The sequence below is a fragment of the Agelaius phoeniceus genome, chromosome 5 (assembly GCF_051311805.1).
Source record: "Agelaius phoeniceus isolate bAgePho1 chromosome 5, bAgePho1.hap1, whole genome shotgun sequence".
NCBI lineage: Eukaryota > Metazoa > Chordata > Aves > Passeriformes > Icteridae > Agelaius > Agelaius phoeniceus.
Window position 1 is genome coordinate 97033 of NC_135269.1, and position 20985 is coordinate 118017.

Sequence of the window (20985 nt, forward strand, 5' to 3'; positions counted from 1 at the left end):
CCAAAACCGTCACTGACACCAGATGCATGATGGTATTTCTAGAAGAATATAAACATAGAATGAGGATTTCCCTGAGAGGCCAAATTTTCACTTATCTAGGAAACAACTGAGTTGAAATCTCTCCATACAACAGATGCTTCAGGAGCTGACAGTACAGATTTCTCCAAGTGCCACATTCAGAGCAGACTAATTTTGGTCTTGGAAGCCAATTTTGAGACAATCCTCCCAGACACAAGGTACTGGCTGAGGAAACAGTGAAACAGAAAATGAGGCACTCGGCATTGTGTGACATCAGGAAGCAAATTTCTGTTTATTTGCCTTTCTTCAAGAACTCCAAGTCACCATCAGGCAAAGGAGTGCATACAAGGATGTACAACAAAAAGATTAAAAGAGACTTCTTCATTATTGTATTCTGTGGCACGAAAGCCAAAAGCCTTTTGTATTTGTTTGTTGGTTTGTTTTTAAAGGCCATGTTTCTATTCTGGCTGAGGTGTTGAGCTTCGGAGAACAACCTACCATCTGCAGGAAACTTCTCTAGAAAATCACAAGGGAGCACAGCTATTGCTGAGCTGTTTTCCTGAACAAACACTGCCAGCTGCGCTAATAGCATTTCACCAGACACTTGTGAGCTTCTGATGCCCTAGGTTTATAAAGAAATAGGAAATCCATCTGCAGGGTGACAGGGATGGGGAAAAGCAGTTGGAGTTGCTTCCCCCTCAGCAGACTCCCAGCTGCTATAACCAAACTGGGTTTGTTCAGTACAGCCACAATGACCTGGCAAACCTGCCTGAGATCTGCCAGGCATAGAGAGCTTGCCCACAGTCCAATACACTGTCTGAGTAACTCATGTATCATTGACCCCACAGTTTGTGGGGCTGTACTGCCCACAGTCCAACACACTGAGTAACTCATGTATCATTAAACCCCACAGTTTGTGGGGCTGTACTGCCCACAGTCCAACACACTGAGTAACTCATGTATCATTGACCCCACAGTTTGTGGGGCTGTATTGCCCACAGTCCAACACACTGAGTAACTCATGTATCATTAAACCCCACAGTTTGTGGGGCTGTACTGCCCACAGTCCAACACACTGAGTAACTCATGTATCATTAAACCCCACAGTTTGTGGGGCTGTATTGCCCACAGTCCAACACACTGTCTGAGAAACTCATATATCATTAAACCCCCACAGTGTGTGGGGCTGTACTGCCCACAGTCCAACACACTGAGTAACTCATGTATCATTAAACCCCACAGTTTGTGGGGCTGTACTGCCCACAGTCCAACACTCTGAGTAACTTCCATGTTTAATGAAACCCCAGAGTTTGTCTCCTCACATCCTTCACACAATGCTCTGCCTGTTGACATCCACACTGTAGGCCGATGAACTGGGACAGCCTCGGCCAAAATCAATGAAAATGCCTTCAGAGTCAGAGTCGATGGACTCCAAGATCTGATCCACCACGTTCTCCGGGCTGGAGGACGGAGCTGGCAGCAAGGCAGCGTGTGTGTCCAGCTCCAAGGAGCTGCGTGTGTCGCCGGTGGAGCGGAAGGGTCCCTCCTGCCGCTCGGCTGTGCCCAGCTTGCTGGGGCAGTGCCCCGGCGCGGCGCCGGGCCTCTCGTGCTCTGCGGGCAGCGAGCCCTTCACGGAGCCCCTGGAGCCGCTGTCCGTGATGGGGGCGAGGCTGGGGTAGCCCTGGAGCTGCAGGCAGGAGGTCATTTCGGACACCGAGTGCCTGCGGATGCCGGCCCCGTTGGCGGCCGCGCTCTCGCTGTCGTACTCGGCCACGGGCGTCAGCAGGGGGTTGTTGTAGCTCTTGGAGCGCACCACGGGGTTCTTGGGCAGCATCTCCCCCGACCTGGAGCGCCTGAAGAACCGCTTCTCTGTGAACAGAGAACCACAGTCACACCTGCACTGCCTCCTGGGACGGCACCACAACTATCCGTGTTCAAAGAAGTGTGAAGCCCTGGTTGCTCACAAGCTTTTCTGAATGAAACTTCTCTAGAACAAGACATTTTGCTGATTTTGGAGATTAACAGGCTTCAGACTTCCTAGATTTCTTTAGCATACTGAGGAGCCCAAATTTATCTCAACAAATAATAACTGAGATTCCCTTATATTCACACAACTTCAGTGGCTGAACTAGAACAGGAAATACAGTGAGAGAGGTGATAGACAGTTGTAAATACTTCCTTTAGACAAGAACAGAAACTGCAATTCTGTTCTTTTTCAGGCTATAAACATTTTTACTCCTTTTTTAGTAGCTGAAATCTAACTTTTCCACCCACCCTGGGAAAATAAAGTCTCTTCAAATTTGGAGCACAAGAATTAACACAGGCAGTTTTTCTACTAATTCTGGAAAAACCTTCTAAGTTCAGAGACCACATGGGGGAGAGTGAGACCACATTCAAGAGTGACTGAAAATGTTAACTAGAGGGCAGTGCCCACAGAAACCTCTTTCTGGGGGTGCAAATCTGCCTTAAATCCAGCAGTGATTGCCTGAATGCTGTTAAGCAAGTGGGGATTTCAAAAAAAATAGGCAGCAGATGGCAGCAAGTGAGTGCTGAGCTCCCTCTCTGGCAGTAGCTGAGCGCTGGAACGTCCTGGCAGTGTGAATAAAGTGACCATCACAACCACCACTCAAACTCTGTGCAGTCTCAGTGCTCAGACTCACTCCTGCTATCAGAAGAAAAAGTGCTGTGAATAACAGGTCTCACTTTTGGAGCTTGCTTTCTGCTGCTCTCATTTTGCCATCCCATGAAGAGGCACAGCTGGAGCAGAGGATCAAATTACCCTCTGGAAGTCACACAGCCACTGCAAATAACCTGTCTGCTTTAAATCAGGATGCTGGTACATGTTCCCTCAAACATATTCCAATCTCTTAAATTCATGCTATTGTGCAATTATGTGCTTACCTAGACACAAATTCCAATCATATGCTGTGCTACTAAAAAAGCCAGTTTCTGTATTTAAGGCTGGATGTTGCAGCTGTGTCTGCCTCAGCAGTGAAATCATCTGATCCAAGTTCATTTCTGGACTTTTTCATTGTTAGGAGTTTGAGCTGGTAATCAGAAAAGGTTCCTGGGGCTGTGAACTCTGCTAACAACATGGTACCAAAATAGTTGAGGAGAATGAGATGCATTAGTTCCACACAACTCCCTGGCATCCAGGCTCAGTGATTGCAGTCAGACCCATTTCAGGAGAATTGCTACATCTACAGCCCAGACTGCAGCAAGAGCAAGTGCCCAGCCCACCAAAATCTTCCTAGCCTCTGCACTCATGTCATCAGACATTTGTTTGCTAACGATTCCTTTCACTGATGCTTTGGTCTCTTCGGGTGCATTTTTCCTATCTTGACATACAAAAGCTTGTATTTAGAAAATGTCCATTTGAGGCTCCACTTAAATGCTTGTGGCCTTTTAATGGCAAGCAATAAATACGAAGTAGTAATCCCGAACCATTTTCAGGACATAACCAGCCTCCATTTAGTCACTTCAAACTCATTTGTTTCTTAAACACCTGTTGCAACACAACCATTTTGCCATTCAGCTCCAAGAGAAAATCAACTACTTTACTGACCATTTCTGACAAGCCAACAGGCTGAACTGACTGCAGAGAAAACATGCAATTGAACTGATCTGCCCTTCTGCCTGCTCTATTTAACCAGGCCCTCCCAGTATTTACAATCAAATACTCAGGTACTACCACGTTTCCTTTGTCACTTGCACTGCTAGTATCTCCCTTGTATTTTGACCAGATTGCATTGGTATGTAGGATGTTGCACCTTCACCCTGGCTAAATGTTGCCATCACAGAAGTCACCAAAGGCTTCAGAGCTCCAAGAATCAGAAATTAAGCTGGAGGGAACTCAAGCTGCCACCAGGCCAGCCCACGTTTCCCCCTCGCCCCTTATGGACGCTGATGTTTGTGACAGGTAAAAGTGTCTCAGCAGGGAGGATTCAATGATCTCCAGAGGCAATGCATGGGAAATTAAAGAGAATTTTCCTTCCATGTACTAGGAATTCTCACTGCTATGTAAGACCCACTCTGTATTTCTTATCTCCACTGGGATGGAGAACAGCTTATTACCTTTATTCTGCAGAAAGCTTTTACATGCTTGGAGGCTTAGGTGTTAGTCTTTTCTAAGACAAATTCCTACTTTCTTCCATAGTTTTAGCAGCCTTGTGCAATCTTTGTGTACTAATGAACACTAATGAAAATGAACTACTGACTACTTTAAAGGTGGCCTCTTGCTTCTTCCTCTCACTGTCCATAAAGCATCCTGTGTTAAAGCTCTCTTGGTAAAAGGCAGAATGGACATGCTAAACACTCTAGAATCATTTTACTGATGTTTTTGTTACTGAGCACTTTTATGATGAACTGTTTCCATCTTTTGCCACGGCAAGGTTCACTGTGGCTCTGCACCTGGGATGGTGTTAAAAAAGAAGCCTGATGTACTCATGAAAGCAGTGGCAGCACCTCCTGTGCAGGCCCTGGCCCTGCATGGAGCGAGGTCTGGGAAGCTCTGTGTGCTGTGCCAGAGCAGTCTGTGCTGTGCTTACCCAGGATACAGGCAGAGTGCGTGAAGGGTCCCTCGCTGGAGTACAGCCCGTACGTGCCCAGGTAAGGAGAAACAACCTTCTGGAGCAGGGATTCCAGCTTCAAATAATCTTCAGACACACCTTTGGACTCATGGACCCCCTGAAAAAGAGCAAACAGCCAGCATGAGCGCTGCCCCCTTCCATCACAAGCTCTCCTGGCTCCCCAGGGCAAGCAGAGCAGAACAAGCATTTCCACTGATGAAAGCAAAGGCGCCCTGCAATGTGAGCCTGGTGTGCTGGTACAGCTGATTCCTCTGCTGTGAAACCAAGAGATGGGAATCAGACCAGAGCTACCTGCAGGACATTTAAATCCAGCAAAGTACATCCTGCTTAGAGCACAGCACTCAGGGAAGGACAGAGGACATGATCTGTAAGGAGGAATTAAAAACATCCCTGGATTTTTTGCTGTTGCAACCTTATAGTGACTTCCTGAATGATGGCATCTGGTACCACAGGGTGTCACTGCCATCTCGGCAATGCCAACAGCATTAGGAAAAGGTGAAACTGAGACCCTCAGAAATACTTCTGGCCAGGATATTTTCAACAACCAATATTTCCAGTAAAGAGGTTTGTTCGCTTTCCTCATCCATCCCCTGGCACCTATCATGTTCCAGGCAAAAGTCACATTATAATCAGCATGGTAAGAATCATCCACAGCCAAAATGTTTAGCCTTGAGCTGTTAACTCTGCACTTCCACCCACAAGCACACTTGTTAGGCGGCAGAGGGGACAGGCAAACCTTGCAGAATTGCATTGTCCCTTCAGCTCCCAGCTGCAGAGTGTGTGCTCCATGGGCTCTGAGCAGAGCCAGAGAGGGGCAGAGGGGACAGGCAAACCTTGCAGAATTGCATTGTCCCTTCAGCTCCCAGCTGCAGAGTGTGGGCTCCATGGGCTCTGAGCAGAGCCCCGTGCACTCCTGAGTAGGATACCCCTTGCAATATGGAGCAAATTCACATTTTCCACGTGCTCAACACGTCATGCTGCAGAATTAAGATCCTAAATGCCATACTCAGCAAGAACTCTGCCACAATTTAGGAGATTTCATTACGTGTTCCTGAGCTACTGTACAAAGAAACTGATTGGGATGAAAGGCTCTGGAGAGCAATATAAAGAGCAGATGAGTGAAGCTGCAACACTTCCTTCAGCACGTGAAAGGATCCTGACATTCAGGATGTGCTCACAGCTCAGTGTGACTCACCAGCCAGTCCTGAGTGACTCTCAGATGTGTTTCTGAATGGCTGACTCCACACCCTGCTTGCTGCCCTGCCTCCTCACTTGATAGAAGTTTATGAATGGAAAATGAATAATGGCTAACAGACAATTCAAATTTGGACAGAATTTGAATTCCAGCTCAGCAGTTTTTAAATAACAAATAACGATCTTTGGTGATGTGCTATGTCCTGAAAACCTTTGGGACAGCCACAAATAAAAATGTGAGGACAAAGACATATCCAGTGGATCCAAAAGCTTGCAAACATCAAAGGAACAGTAGAATGAGCCCACAGTTATTCCGCCAGGCAAAATTAACACTGGAATAATTCAGAAGATGTAATGAAGGTGCATGTATTATTTCCAAGTCATTCCCGGCTTACTGAGCTCTGTTCCAGGGTTTCTAAACCTGCTGGGATTTAGCCAAGCCCTCAGAAAGGCAGCATGCCTGCTACCTTACTACATATTCACAAACCCATCATGAGCACATCAAGCAAAGGCCAGGGCTGGGGACATGCCACAGCACCAAATACCTCTGGAACTGTCTCCTAAACAGGACACATATGAGTGGCAGAAGCCAGTGATATTTAGCATTGCTCATGCCCAGGCTTTGCTGTAGAGCTTTAGTTACTTTTCTACCATTTCAGTATTTTTTGTACTTGTGAAAGACAAATAGCTAAATATCAGCTGTGGGTAAAGAACCCTGTCGCAGTTCTTTTAAAAATGGATGGTCTAGAACAAAATTAAGTGAACTGAGACAACCTTACATATGAGAAGTGTTCCTTGGTAACCAAAACCAAGAACAAAAGAAGAAGCTGACCTACTAAAGAGGGCTAGAAAAGACAGAGAAGGAGAAAGGAAAATGGAAAAGGAGAGCAGGGAGAGAGAGACTGAGAGGGAAAGCGGCATTCAGACCAGCAGGATGGGAATGGCTGTCGAGGAGCAGGCAGCGCGGTATGAGCTGCGCCTGCCCCACAGGCGCGGCCCCACAGGCGCGGCCGGCCCCACGGGCACGGCCCTGCGGGCGCGGCACTGCCGGCCCCACAGGCGGGATACTTTTAAAAACATATACTGAAAACTGGTAAAATACGTGGTGCTGGCTGGAGCCAGTGCTGACTCTGCACTGTGCCTTGGCACGAACATGCTCTGTTACCTGTGACATCCTTCCTGCGTTGACCATTGTTTAAAGCTTTTCTGCGGGGGCCTGATGGAGCAATCCCCTTAAACCTTGTACTGGCTGTGGAGCTTCTGTCAGAGTAGGAGCATTACCAGTGTGCAGATCCCGTCCTGACCCCCAAACCAGCGGTTCTCCTGCATTCCCTTCTGATGTGATATTCAATGACAAGCATCCTCTGCAGTTCAAATGCATCAAAAGGGCCCTATGCATGACTGGTTTTTATATGAAACATGCAAGCACTCTCCGAAGGGCCCCGTCCCTAAAGCCTGCAGGTTATTCATGTATTTACTTTATGAGGACACTGCCCCATCTGCTACACTTGAGTGTGGTACTGGAATAAAACTCTTCTTCTATTTAGGAACAAAACCCCCTAAGTCACATCCAGAACCATTCCAGCAAGCAGGGATGCGTCCAGCTGCTCAGGTTTCCATCCCTGTTAATTCTGTAAACTAACCATGAACTCCTACTGAGCTTTTGAGGGCACAAGGGCTCCTTGTGAAAGCACAAAGGAAAGAATAAATGAGCAAAGAGGTATGTTCAGAAGAACAGGTGGGGGATTTGTACCTGAGCACATAAGGCCACAGCCTCCTTTTTCAATATGCACAATCACAGAATCACAGAATGGTTGGGGTTGGAAGGGACCTCAAAGCTGATCCCATCCCATCCCCTGCAGGGACACTTTCCACTGTCCCAGGTTGTTCCAAACCCCACCCTGCCTGGCCTTGGACAATTCCATGGGTGGGACAGCCACAGCTTCTCTGGGCAACCCGTGCTAAGGCCTCACCACTGCAACAGGGAAGAATTTCTGCTGGATATAGGATTTCTTTAAGCTTTAAAGTCTTAAAGCAGAGGCCACCTCAGGCAGGCATTTAAGGATGCAAAGGGTCCCTCTCAAAGATAACCTTAGAACATATTCCATGTTCATTACTTTAACCTTTTAAATGCTGTTCTTCAAAGCACTCCAATTGTTTAATGTACATAAATTCTAATAAAAAAACCGCTAAGCCATTATTAACATTGTATCTAGGCACAGGCTGCCTGACTTGTAAAGCTTCCAGAAACATAAATTATTTTGGTAACATTTGCCACAATTTTTCTTTAAATAAATTTTTAAAAATCATCAAATGTCCATGCTTTGCTCTACCACAGTAACAAAATAAGCACAATCACGAGTCTGTACTTCTGTTTCCTATTACATTAATTTTTCCCACCCTTTTTCTTCTTAACTATTTCTGGTAGCCACCACCAGTATATTCACCACCCCATCCAGCTGCCTTGAAATCTTAGCAACTGGTGGAAAAATGACTTACCCTAAAAATCCTGCAGTGCACCGGAGCACAGACCTAAGCACAGAACTCACAACAGTGGAGACTAAAGATCTACAGCTAAAGCTACCACATCCTCTGGCCATCGTGCACACCCTAAAGGGATGTTTCATAGATGGCAAAGAAATGAAACAAGCCTGCCTGCTGGCTGTTCCTGCTACCCAGCTGCTTGTCACTGATGTTTGCCTTACAGAATTCCACTTCAGGGCCTTAGCTGGATGTCCATCTGGCCATCCCTCTCAAGTCTGATTCCTTCCCGTTTAAAGCTTTGCTTCATCCCTTTGACATCTGCGGTTTCCTAATACCCCCCACCCATCCCCAGCTCCTCTTTTAGTCCTTGGGCAAACCCCCATCTGCTGAGCTCCTCCATGGGATCAGGGACTGCAGCTCTCCATGGGATCCCCAGCATCAGGGATGCTGTTTCTGCTCTTGCCACAAAAGCCTCTCTGCATTCACCTTCACCAGAGGCTGCTTCAGCTCTGGCTCAACAGCTGCACACACATTGCCTTAGGGAACTCCTCACTCATCTGTGTATGAATGTCATCATAAACAACTATTAAACACCCAAACAGCTTTGCATTGACAGCAGTAACTCAGTACTTATAAAAGGTCACAGGTTCTGTGTTTTCCAGTTCTGGTTAATAGTACCCACCACCTGTAACACCTAGAAAGGGCAGTATTGCTCAGCTGCTTTCATATCCTCTTTAGCACAGGCTATTAACAGGCCATTCACCTAATAAATTATACATTGAAAAGTACCTCTAGTGTCTAAAGGTGCCCTAAAAACTGGATGCAATGGAGGAACTGCTTCATGCCCACCTGAAGCTTGTGGATGTGCTAAATCAATGACTGGCCATTGATTAAAGGCTGGAGCACTCACCTGGAGCTTTAACACTTCAGCTGATCAGCATGTGTACATGAGTAATATTGCTGCAAAGGATTGTCTTCTGCTTCAACTGATAAACTGCTGCATAGCTTTTAAATGAAAAAATAAAAAAGAATAAAATAAAACATAAATAAAATCTGTATTCCTCCAGACCCAGGGGAACAAACAAAGCAGACCTTCTGGACCCAAGCCCCAGGCCCTGCCAGTAACAGACACAGCACCAAGGGACACACAGCATGGCTTGGGGCTTGGTGCAACTTCTGAACTTGGCAAAGAAAAGAGGAAAAGGCAAACCTCTGGGTTATTTGACAAAGCAATTCAGCAATGATCACTCTTGGTAACTTAATGGAACAGAGAGCAAAGTCCTCTGCTCACAGACAAGAAGTGACTGTGTATGGCTCAGCTCATGGCCAGATAACAATCTGGATCTCAGTCTGCTGGAGCATCCTCCACATGGTTACATCGGGGGCACCCTTGATGGCTGGAGTCACCCTTGTCTACCACAAAATGCTGGAGCAGTCCTGACCTGGTGCTATGTGAAAGGAAACACTGCCAGAAGCATTCACAGGCTCAGTTCTGAAAGCACACGTCTTGGCCTCAGGTATTGCCCTGTCTAACCACTCAGGCAAACAGCCAAGAAATGGAACTATTCTCTGCTTAGAAGCAGCAGATTCTTTGGAGAAAAGGAAATCTCAGTATGACAGAAAGAAACACTCAGGCAATGGTGATAATCTGACACAGACTGGATAACAATTGTTGCCCAAACACTCCCAGAGAAAACTGAAATTAAAAGTCACAAGGCAGATGCAGAATAATATCCACTGTGAAAATACAGGATTCAGCCAGTACTGGTGGTGGAGACCTTTGGTGCAGGGCAGTCTGCACACCCTGGCGACCACAGAGACAGCAAGATGCCAAAGAGAGAGCAGCAGCCTTACTTGTGAGGCACTGAGAAACCAGTGCCCTTACAGGACTGCCTGTTATCCCACTTTGACTGCATCACAACCTTCTGGAACCTGAGTAACACAGAGCAGCCCTGCCTTAGGGCAGGCAGGAAATCTCCATGGGGACAAGCTGGAAACGAGTGCGTCACTGGTCCTTGCCACATGCATCACCAATGGCACAGCACATGCTCCCAGTTACACTGTGGGTCACATCCAGGATGGATCTTCCTTACCAGAGATGGATGCACAGACTTCACAGCCAATCATCCAATTTGCACTGATCTTCCAGCCAAAATCACAGACTGCTCACAGACAAACCTGTGGCAGTGAGTTACGTTGTGGTTTACTTGGTTGAGAAGAGGCCTCAGGAGCTGTTGCCAGCTGTGCACAGCTTTTGTTTGCTCCACAGCCCTGTTTGGTTGTCTAAACCCATCCAGCACATGCTCTGGACGGGATCACAGTGGTTCTTGGAGCAGGAAGTGTTGCCCAAGAGCTGAGGCCTTCCTCTAGCACACAGGAGCTGCTGCTCTGACTGCAGCACACAGCAGCGCCCTGCATCGTCCTGCAAGGCTCCTGCTCACTGCCCTCCCTCTTCAATGGCCATCACAGCACTCTGAGGAAAAGCTCTACGATCTCCCTCTTACACCCACTGCAGGAGCTCACACACAGCAAGGAGGACTCTTCTCTCCCCTCCAGTGTCCAGGATGTCAGTCCTGCAGAGCAAACCCCACAGTACTATACACATTTATATATAGCAGTATTGCACTACGTTTGTGAGCAACAGCTGGCCTCCATTTACACATGCAAACAATGCTCACCGACGAGTAAACTCATGGAAGTATTGGATGTGATAATGGATTCTTAGCTTTTGCTACCTTGACACCAAGGGTAACGCAATGCATAGAATCAGCCATGCAGTTTCAGACCTAAAAGTTAACTAAATTACACATTTTCCTGCTAACAGTGATAGCAGGAGAAATGTACAGGCCAAGAAAGGAAATAGGGCACGCTCAGTGCAGGCCTTCTTGGAGGATGTGCTGCTGCTAGTGACAGGGATGTAAAAACCTGCTGCATGAGACTTGCAGTATCCCTTAGGCATAAACAATCTGTGCTAGAAATTAACAATCAAGATGAAGATTGTCAATAAGTGATAGAATAACTAATTTCCAGAAATAAAGAACTAGCTTAGCTATTGAGTCCTCTGAACAGGGGAGAGCAAGGGTCTCTTTGGTGCTTTCAAAACCCACCATTCCCTTGTGCCTTTGTCCACCCGGGGTCATCCAGGGCAATTAAATTATACTAACTGAATTAAGAACAAATCTGTTAAGATAAATTATGCTTAGGCCTCTGATGGAGAATTGGAGCATCATTAATTGTCTCCCTTCCTACTCCTTTCATTCTCAGAATGAGTGTCCATACACACTTCTAATGAGGTTTAATTAATCTTCCTTAAAGGTAGCTTAGTTTAACTTTTTTCTATTCCTCCTGTAGACAACTCATGAATTACAGAATTAAAGCACCCTGACTCAAAGCATTCTTGCACTGTGGGAACACCTCCTGCTCAGAGTTTTTCAACAGTTAAAATTTCTAGCTGTCTTTTATGCCAGATTTAGTCTACTAGCCCAAATGGATCCACAAAAGACATCTGTACAGATGAATGTAATTGGGTAAAATCTTCTCCTTCTGTTACTCAACAACGTTACAGGGTCTGCAACAACACGCTAATTCAAGTTAAGAATGATTTTACTGATTTCACTCCATTTTGGCAGGGATTAAGGGTTTGCCTAGCAATGTACTTGTACTGGTTTGAATGGACCAGTTTCATCACCAGAGGCAAATTCCAGAAGACATTTATTTTAGTTTAACCAACTCTGCCCAAAGACTTCTCTTTGGTTAAGTAACCAGTATCCTTCACAGAACTGATCCTTTACCTAATATGAGGTACTCTTAAAATGCACCATGACTGCAATACCCAAAGGGAATCTGGACAATGCAAACTGCCCTCAAAAATAATTGTGTTTAATTGGTACAGAAAACCATCCATCTGCTGAAGATGAGGGACAAGATGCACATTTAAATTGCTGTGACATGGTGTGCATGAGACAGGTTCACATATCTCAAAGGAGAACTGTATCATTTTATGTTGCTTCTTTGTTTTTCCACTGCCTAAGTTTACAAAACTGGCAACACATGGTGCTGTGAAATATACTGAGAGCTAGTTTTGGAGAGTAGTGGATCTGAAAATAAAATCTCTTTTTGGGTGGCAATTGCCTTCCCCTGTCCTTAGTTACAAGGAGGGTGCACATGAGTGCAGAACTATTGAGGTCTGAGGTGCAGAAGCATGGGCTGTGTTGGAATTACTCCTGAGCAAATCCCAGCAGTCAGGAATGGTCAGGAGTAACCACCAGGGCTCCCCAGTCTCTGCCCCTAGAGACACAACAAAATCAAATATGACAAGGACTCCTCATCAGATGCTATGCCTTGTTAAAAATCCCAGCAATACAAATTCACTCCAGGATAACATACCTGTGTCAATTTAACTACTGCAAACTGCACTTGCTGATAGAGACAATAAACAGACTAGAAGAAGAGAGAATACTGCACAAAAACAAATGTATCTACAAAATACTCTGCAGTGTGAATGCTGAGGGCCAGATTCTCAGTTCTGCACATGTGAACACAAAGCAACAGAGGGCTCTTTCCCTTTGTGTCCTGGCTGCAAGATTTCTTACCTGACTCCTCATGGTGCTGATGCACACAACACAAACAAAACCCCCTTTCACCAGGAAGGAAGAAAACATCCCAATTTATGCACAAGCCAGATAAAGTATAGGTTTTTGATATGGTGATTTATATTTAAATAAGGTCTACAATACATTTATTTACTGATTTCCGCTTTTTGTGTCTTTTAAACCAGGAACTCAGACAAATATAAAGATAAATTAAAGCACCCACACCACTTTGTTCAGCCTATGCTTCAGGTCTAAGAGACTTAGTAAGAAAGCCTCCCAGAAGCAAGCAGCACTTGTGGGAACCTGTGGCCATAAAGAACTGACTACAACTGGCATTGCAGTGTTACAGCACCTCCACAGCTGCAGCTTTCTGACAGCAAAGGCTGTTTTGTTTTTAACCACCGAGCTGTCCTTAGTTTCACGTGTGGCTGCTGAGATGGAAAAACAGCACCCTCTGCATTTCACTTTCACATCTTGCAATGGACTTTCCACTCCTTTAAAATGGAAGGAACTTTGCAGAAATAGCAAAAAAAGTCACGCTGGGCAGCTTATTTTGTCTTCCTCAACAGAGAGAGACAACGGGCAAGGGACTTCAAACAAGACGCAGAGAGCCACAGAGGAAACCACAGGTTTCATTTTTTCCTTCAGAGCTTGTATTTAGTGAGGCCTCCTCCCTCAGCACAAGAGATATTGTGCAAATATGTCAGGTGACCCTAAGAGATTCTGTGAATTCAAATAATCCTGATGTAAACTGAAAGATGCAGATGAACACTCTCTAATTCTTCTCTTTCAGCTTTCTCAGACCTCAGGGGAGTGACCTGGAGATAAGATGTTCCAGTTTCAGCAGCCAGGGTAATCTGTGACAACATACTTTGGGAAGCAAGTTGGATAGTGGGAGTTCTGCTTTTTGGTTCACAAAGTTCTTTTTAAACTCTTACTCACCCCTCTCCCTCTGGTATCCTCATTTAAAGCAGCCTGAGCTCCTGTGCACCATTCAGTGCTGACAAGCAGTGTTAGTTCTTTTCCTTCCTTCCTCCCTTCCTTCCTCCCTGACTCTGCTCCTGAACTCCCTGCAGCTCAAACAGGAGCATCCTGGAGGCACTACAGCCTGTGCTGCCTGTGAGCAGCCACAAAGGATCAACATTTCAGTTTGTGCTTGGCAATTGACTCAGGCTATGCTGGCAGCTCACAGTTTGAGTGATACAAGGCCCTGCTTGCAAGCCTTGATAAAACCACCACTGACTGCCAGAACATGAACATTATTCCTCCCAGAGTTCCCTCTTTGCTGAGAGATTGCTGGTTTGTAATTACACCAGGTCACAGCCCTGGTGAGAAGTAGCTCTATTGAACTGAGGAACCCAAGCCTAATAATTAACCTGAGAACTGATCTCTGCTCCTTCAAATGGAGCCATTCCATTTCCTCTTTAAAAAATTTCCCTTTCTGTCCCATAAGGAAAGTGTCTTCTCCTGACAAAGTACCAGAGCTTTTCCCCTGCACCCTGAGAGGCTAAAACATAACTAACACCAGATGCACCCTGCATTAGTTCCCAAAGCTCTGCCCCTTTGCTCCAGTCCAACAGAGTGGATTTCATCCTCTGACATTACAGCTACTGTCTTACAGAACATCAGCTGTTCCTTAACTGCATCCCACAGCTGCATGAGGATGTCAGGGACAGAAACAGGGAATCTCAGCACTAAGTTCAACACCTGCTCCAGATGCTATTACTGCAGGATCTTCTGTCCATGGGAGCCTGCTCCAGTCCCCAAGTCTCTTATGGAAGAGCTATTCACAGTGGTCACAAACCAGGATTAGGTAACATCCCCATCAGGACACCACGTCTCAGTCCAGGAAATCAAAGCCCACGAGACCACCATGTGCTCACTGGACAGCTGAATTGCTGTCTTCCAGCCTTATTAACAAATGGAGTTCAACTAAATTGAGAAAATTCCATTATGCCACTAATGTATAAAATTTGATTTTGTTTAACATGACATTTGAGTTCAGGAAAAAGTCTTTGCTCTGAATTCCAACTACTCACTAACACCACTAAGAATGTAAGTAGCTAATTCCCAGATTTTCTTCTGACCTCTTCCCACAATTCCCATTAGGTTTTAAACCACGAGATTGCCGGAGCTATTGCCAAGAAAAGACTTTCACCATCCCCACCACAGAACCATAGGCAAAGTATGCAGAAATAAACACCCAGGGGCAAATTCCCTCTCACTTGGTTATTGATTTCCATGAACAGCTTTGCAACCAGAATGGATTTGACCCTTTGCCCTAAACAGGGCATCCACGGTGTCAATACTTGGGGTTGCTGAAGAAAGCAGATTTGCAAAGAAGAAATCAGGATGGAACTCAGCTGCCAGCCCAGCACTGAATCCATTCAATGCCAGGTCCTGCCCACAGCCAGCACAGACTCCCTAAGCAATCACAAAAAGCTTTCAGACCTGCCAATAACAATGCTGCTGCAGCCTGATGTGGAAGGGGCAGTTCAACTCACATCTCAGAGGGGCTGAGCCCTCAGAACATCCCTGTGAGGAAGGTTTTTGCAATGGCACTGTCCTGTGTGGATTCTCTGGTGTCTGCTAATGGGCCATGGCTCAGTCCCTGTGAAGCCCTTGATGCCTCATTGCACATTTCAGTCAGAGCATCCCCCTGAAGGAGGTTTCTGCACTGGTCCTGTCCTGTGTGGAGTCTCTGGTGTCTGCTAAGGCAGCTGGGCTCATGGCTCAGTCCCTGTCAATTCCTTGATTACGCATCTGAGTCCATGCCCCAGCTTCTCCCTGAGGCTCCTCTCCTCTCTGCAGACACCAGTTTCCATGAGACTCCCCAGCTGCTGTCCTGTGTCACAATCAGCCAGCAGTTCCAAGAAGCTTCTGGAAGGTGGGGGCCATGAGAAGGGAGACCAGACCAAGCAGACATTCCTACATGGTAAGAATTTTTTGTTCTGAGGTAATCAGGCTGAACACACCATTGAACACCCCAACAAATGGACACTGAGATATCACTGATTTCACTGAGAGCTGAAATCCCATTTCTTGACCCAGCAGACAGGATCTTGCTCCTTTCCTTCATTTTCAAAATTGATTGGCCTCATTATATTATCTTGCTCTTCAAAACAATTTTGGATACAGAACTATTTCATACTGTGATGAGGAGCAAAGAAACATTTATAAAAAAATCAGAAGCCATGAAAATCTCAATTCGTTCACCCTTTAAAAATCCACCCCTGGTTCTCTCTTTCCCTTCTGCCTCATTCCTTTTCTCCACATCATACCTCATGCTTTTATTTAATTAAGCAAATAAAAATATCTTAAAATTGCCTTTCACCTGGATTTCTCATTTTGTTTCTCCTACTACTACACACACACAGAGAGAAAAAAATCCAACACTGAAGTCAAATACCAGTATCTGGTCCTAATATCATCATATTATATCATCAGTTTTTATATCATCAGTTTGGATAGAGTTTGGTTCCAGTTACCAAGTATGACCACGATTCAACCATTGCTGTATTAATTGTATATTCACTTTGATGCCTATTCCAGATGTGAACCTTCATATCCTGAGCTGCTAATGCAGCAACACACAGCACCCAATGGAAATCATGGCATCACCACACACCTGTCAGCGTTCAAAACTTCATCTTTCAAGGCCTAGCTGCAAAACAAGTCTGTACTCTCACACTCACTTGATCTTACGTCCCTACTTGAAGATATTTGATAGTTTAATTATTACATTACAATTATTATTTTATTACACCCTTATATGTCACATTATAATTAGATATTCTATACTAGATGACATATTAATATACATTATTACTATTACACGATGGGAAAGTTTAGATATTAGGCTAATAAGATTTTTTAGACACTAGACATTTGGGTACTTGGATACTAGAATATTAGGATTTAGACATTATGACCACAGGAGCACAGAAGCTCTGGCATTCTGGGTAGGATATTTCCAATGAATGAGCAAAATCAGAGACTGGTTAAGAAAACTTCAGCAATGCAGTACAGAAAGGCTGAGAAAAGGAACCAATTTACCTGGAGTATGAGCAGCATCTGAATAATAGAGGGTGGAACTCTGGCTCTGGAACGGGATAATGCATCCTCCAATTTGATATTGAGGGTAATGATATTCCTAAAATGCAGAAGAGCCAACTGCCGAACTGAGGGCTCCTTTCCCTTGGAAACACAAAGAAAGCAAGACCGATGATCAGCAGTGTGAAAATGAGTTCCAAAATCCTCTCTTCCAATTCCTTCCTCCACTCCTGAAGGATTACAAGAATGGCAAACCCAAATGAAACACAAAGGAAACACACCAAAGGACAGAGAGCAGCCCCCAAGACTGCACAGTAAATCTGATTTGGCTCCAATGAACTCTACAGATGGTGACTGTGTCTGACTGCATGTGCAGAGGATGAAGGGCTGGGGTGGGATGAGATAGGAATATTTTGTATTTTAACAGTTCATCACAAATTAAATGTATCATAAGTTAAAAAAAAGGCATTACTGCCTTTGGCATTGGTTGAATTTCCATTATTAAGATGCCGAGTACTCCCTGTTGACTTTCTCCAAATGTGGCAGGAATCCTGACTCAGCCCAGCTGTGGATGCTCCTCTCTGCACAGTTTGAGAGACCTCACCATAAAGCAGGAGCAGAGCTGAAGGTTCATGCTGCATTTTCAAGGCCATCTGTCTTTGGTTCAGCAGCACCATCTCACTGAGGAAGCCTCCCAGCTGAAGAATACAGCTCCAGCTCTGTCTGCAGGCTCATGCAGAGCTCTGCAACTGTTTCTCTTTCTGCCATTAGGGCTTTTCCTTGGCTATACCTGGCTGCACATATGGGAACTCTGGTGTTCAACTGGTGCTGACTTAAGTCTGGAATAAATAAGCCTGGCCCAACCCCTTCCTTTTCACTTCCTAAATTATTTAAACTGAAGTAAAGAAGGCCCCATATCAGCTTCAGTTGCTAATGAATAGAATTTACAAGAGCACATAAGCACCAACTGGGCTTTTGGAAGAAATATCAGAACATGAGCAACGAGACCTATTTGAATTTACATGGGACTTAGGATTCTTAAATCCTCAAGGTTCCTTTGGAAATTCAAGTCATTATTTCCATCTGACAGGGGATAAGACTTGTGATACTAAAATATTGTGAAAGGCCTCAGATACACAACAGAGTCTAAATTCAGACTCCATATCTGTAACTGTCTGAGGATGCAAACAGTAATATCCTTAACATCTGGGTAATCATTTGAGGTATAAAGTCCACCTGAAAACATGGGAGAAGGTTTCTCAAGTCTCCCCAGATATATTCAGGCACCCAGCTCCCACTAAAATCTGTAGGCATCCATGAGCAACTGCAAAGATCACTTGCACCTGTCTGGTACAGATTTCCTTGAGACTTCAGTGATAAGCAATACTCTCTGGCTATCACTGCATCAGAGGATCGAGTACCTATTGTGTATTTAAAATTACTGCACTCACAGTCTGTGCTCATCAAACCCCACTGACTTTGGCTGTCCACTTACCATAGCAGAGAATTTGATCTCAGAAATACAATTCCTTTTCAAAAAGTGGAGATACTTCAAAGACAAAATTCACATTGCAGAGAAGGAAAATGCATCTATTTAAATCAACACAACTCCATTTATCCCACTGTGCAACACTTCATTTTATCATTCATGACCTTTTTTCACTTTTAGTGTGATTGGCAGATGGACTAGCCAGCCTCCCTGCACTCTACTTTTGTTTTCAAAGTTCCCGTTCATCTTTTCCTTCTGAGCACTTCAAACCATTTGCATAAATAACTTATTTGCATGACATGGCTAAACAGAACAGCTGCACTGGGAGGCTGGCCCAAGGAGAGAGACTTGAGGATTGCATCAATCTGCTGATGAACCTGCAAAGCTGCTTCTTCCAGTTTTTCAAGATTCTATGATAATACAATAATTTTTTTCACCTGCACAGGATAGAAAATAGCCTGCAGCATGGGCAGGACATCGCTGAAGAAAAAATCCCAGGTTTCAGCTAAGGTATCCAGTAGCTTCTGCCCTGCAAAAACACAAAACAAACTAGTGAAGAGTTTTGGTTGTTCCAGCCACCTGGAATCCTCACAACAAGGCCACCTCCCTGTCCATCCTTTCCCCAGCTGCAGCCACCTGGAATCCGCCCCAGCAGAATCTGGAGAAGCTCTGGCCAGGCTGCACAGCCAAGCTGGATATTGAGCTCCTCACAGAACATTTTGCACAACACAGAGGCAAATGCAGGAGCCAAGATCCACAGAGGAGATCTAGTTGAACAGGTGGGTTCTGGCCTCAGATCCCTGTTCCCCAAAAGGGCCCACGGGACCTTGGAGAAGGTCTTTACCATGCCTGTGACCCCAGCCCAGCTGTGAGAGCAGAGCAATGTCCCTGCACCTCCACCAGCAAGTGTTATGGAGGAAAAGACATCAGAGATTCTGACCTATTCGCACAGGACGATGTGACTTACCACGAAGCACATTCAGTAGCAATCAATCAATATTGCTACTGGTGTCAGAATGTGATGCTATTCTTACTTTTTGTATGAGAGCATTACTTGGAGCCTCATCCAGGGAGTGTTTTGTCCAGAATTACACAGATATCACAAAGCAATTCTGCATGAAAGCACTGACACTGCTAACTGCACTCAGAGTGAGCCAATCTTCACTATGGGATACTTGATCCCTCTGCCTTTTTAAGCACATGATGAATAATAACATCAGCTGTGGTCAATCTGCAACTCCTGAATGATTTCCACGTTGAGGACTTTAGGTGCTTTCAGTGGCAGATGTGGACCATCATGTTCTACTGTGTTCCACAAGCTGCTGGCTTGGGGAACACACCAAGGTCTTGTTTTCAGCACCACCAGGCAGGACTTCTCTCTTTCCTGCACAAGACTGAAAAGGGTGTTCTCTGTTTCCATTTTTAAAAAATCTGTTTTTCATTAGTTTTAATGAAATACAGCAGGAGACCAACTAAAAAGATTTCTAGCAGCTGTAACAGCAGTAGTAGTAATAATAATAATAATAACAATGGTGGCAGTAGTAGTAATAGTAATAATAAACATGTGCTGGTTTTGGCCGGGATCAGTTTCTTCCCAGTAGCTGGCAGGGGCTGGAACAGTGCTGATAACACAGGGATGCTTGAGTTATTGCTGAGCAGGGTGTGCACAGAGCCAAGGCCTGTTCTGCTCCTCTCTCACCCCACCAGTGAGGGCCTGGGGGGACACAAGGAATTGGGACGGGTCTATTTTCACTTTTCCTGAGCAGGATGTCACTGAAGGAGAAGGAAGGGTCCTTGCTGGAGGCAATCCTTCCCTGACTCCCTCAGTGCTGCTCTGGGCAATCACCTCTCCTTTATAAAGGGAAATGAGAGCACCAAGGCAGGGCCCAACAGCAGACTGCAGGAATGGACATGGACATGGAGACCCACAGGAACAGAGTGGAGAGCATGGATTGGGGAATGGACATGGACATGGAGACCCACAGGAACAGAGTGGAGAGCATGGATTGAGGAATGGACATGGACATGGAGACCCACAGGAACAGAGTGGAGAGCATGGATTGAGGAATGGACTGAGACATGGTGACCCACAGGAACAGAGTGGAGAGCATGGATTGGGGAATGGACTGAGACATGGTGACCCACAGGAACAGAGTGGAGAGCATGGATTGAGGAATGGACAGAGATATGGTGACCCACAGTGCCAGGAAGAGATGGAAAGCATGCCAGGGCCCCCAGAGAGCATTTGCTAAAACACCCATGACACACACAGCCACGCTAAAATCCAAGTTACCTTCATAGAACCGGATCTTGTCCCTTAGGATCACCATGCCTTTTGTGAGCAGCTGATTCTGTAAATAAAACACAGACTACATTTACTCAATCCTGTACTTCCCTACAGCCATAATATTTTACATTTTCTTCATTCTTAACTTTAGACAGTGAAGGGGGTCTTTTATTTTAAAAATTAATCATCAAAGAGCTCTTGCTGCATCCATCTTATTTAACTCACTTGGGACCCTTGTGAAATTATGCTAAAATCACCTCTGTTTTTAGGGCAAAGGAT

At 45.3% G+C, this 20985-nt stretch overlaps 1 protein-coding gene across 7 annotated transcripts in view; it reads right to left on the reverse strand.

Annotated features, from left to right (window-relative positions):
- Positions 1–281: 281 nt before the first annotated feature.
- Positions 282–20985, reverse strand: part of PRR5 (proline rich 5) — a 64260-nt gene continuing 43556 nt past the window's right edge. For all 7 annotated transcript variants that reach the window (XM_077178040.1, XM_077178045.1, XM_077178043.1 and 4 more), the window contains 5 exons: positions 20713–20770; positions 18857–18948; positions 16934–17074; positions 4566–4704; positions 282–1887 (listed from right to left, as the gene is read on the reverse strand). In XM_077178040.1, the coding sequence (XP_077034155.1) occupies positions 1346–1887; positions 4566–4704; positions 16934–17074; positions 18857–18948; positions 20713–20770 (972 nt within the window). In that variant the 3' untranslated portion in view covers positions 282–1345. The remainder of the gene's footprint in view (positions 1888–4565; positions 4705–16933; positions 17075–18856; positions 18949–20712; positions 20771–20985) is intronic.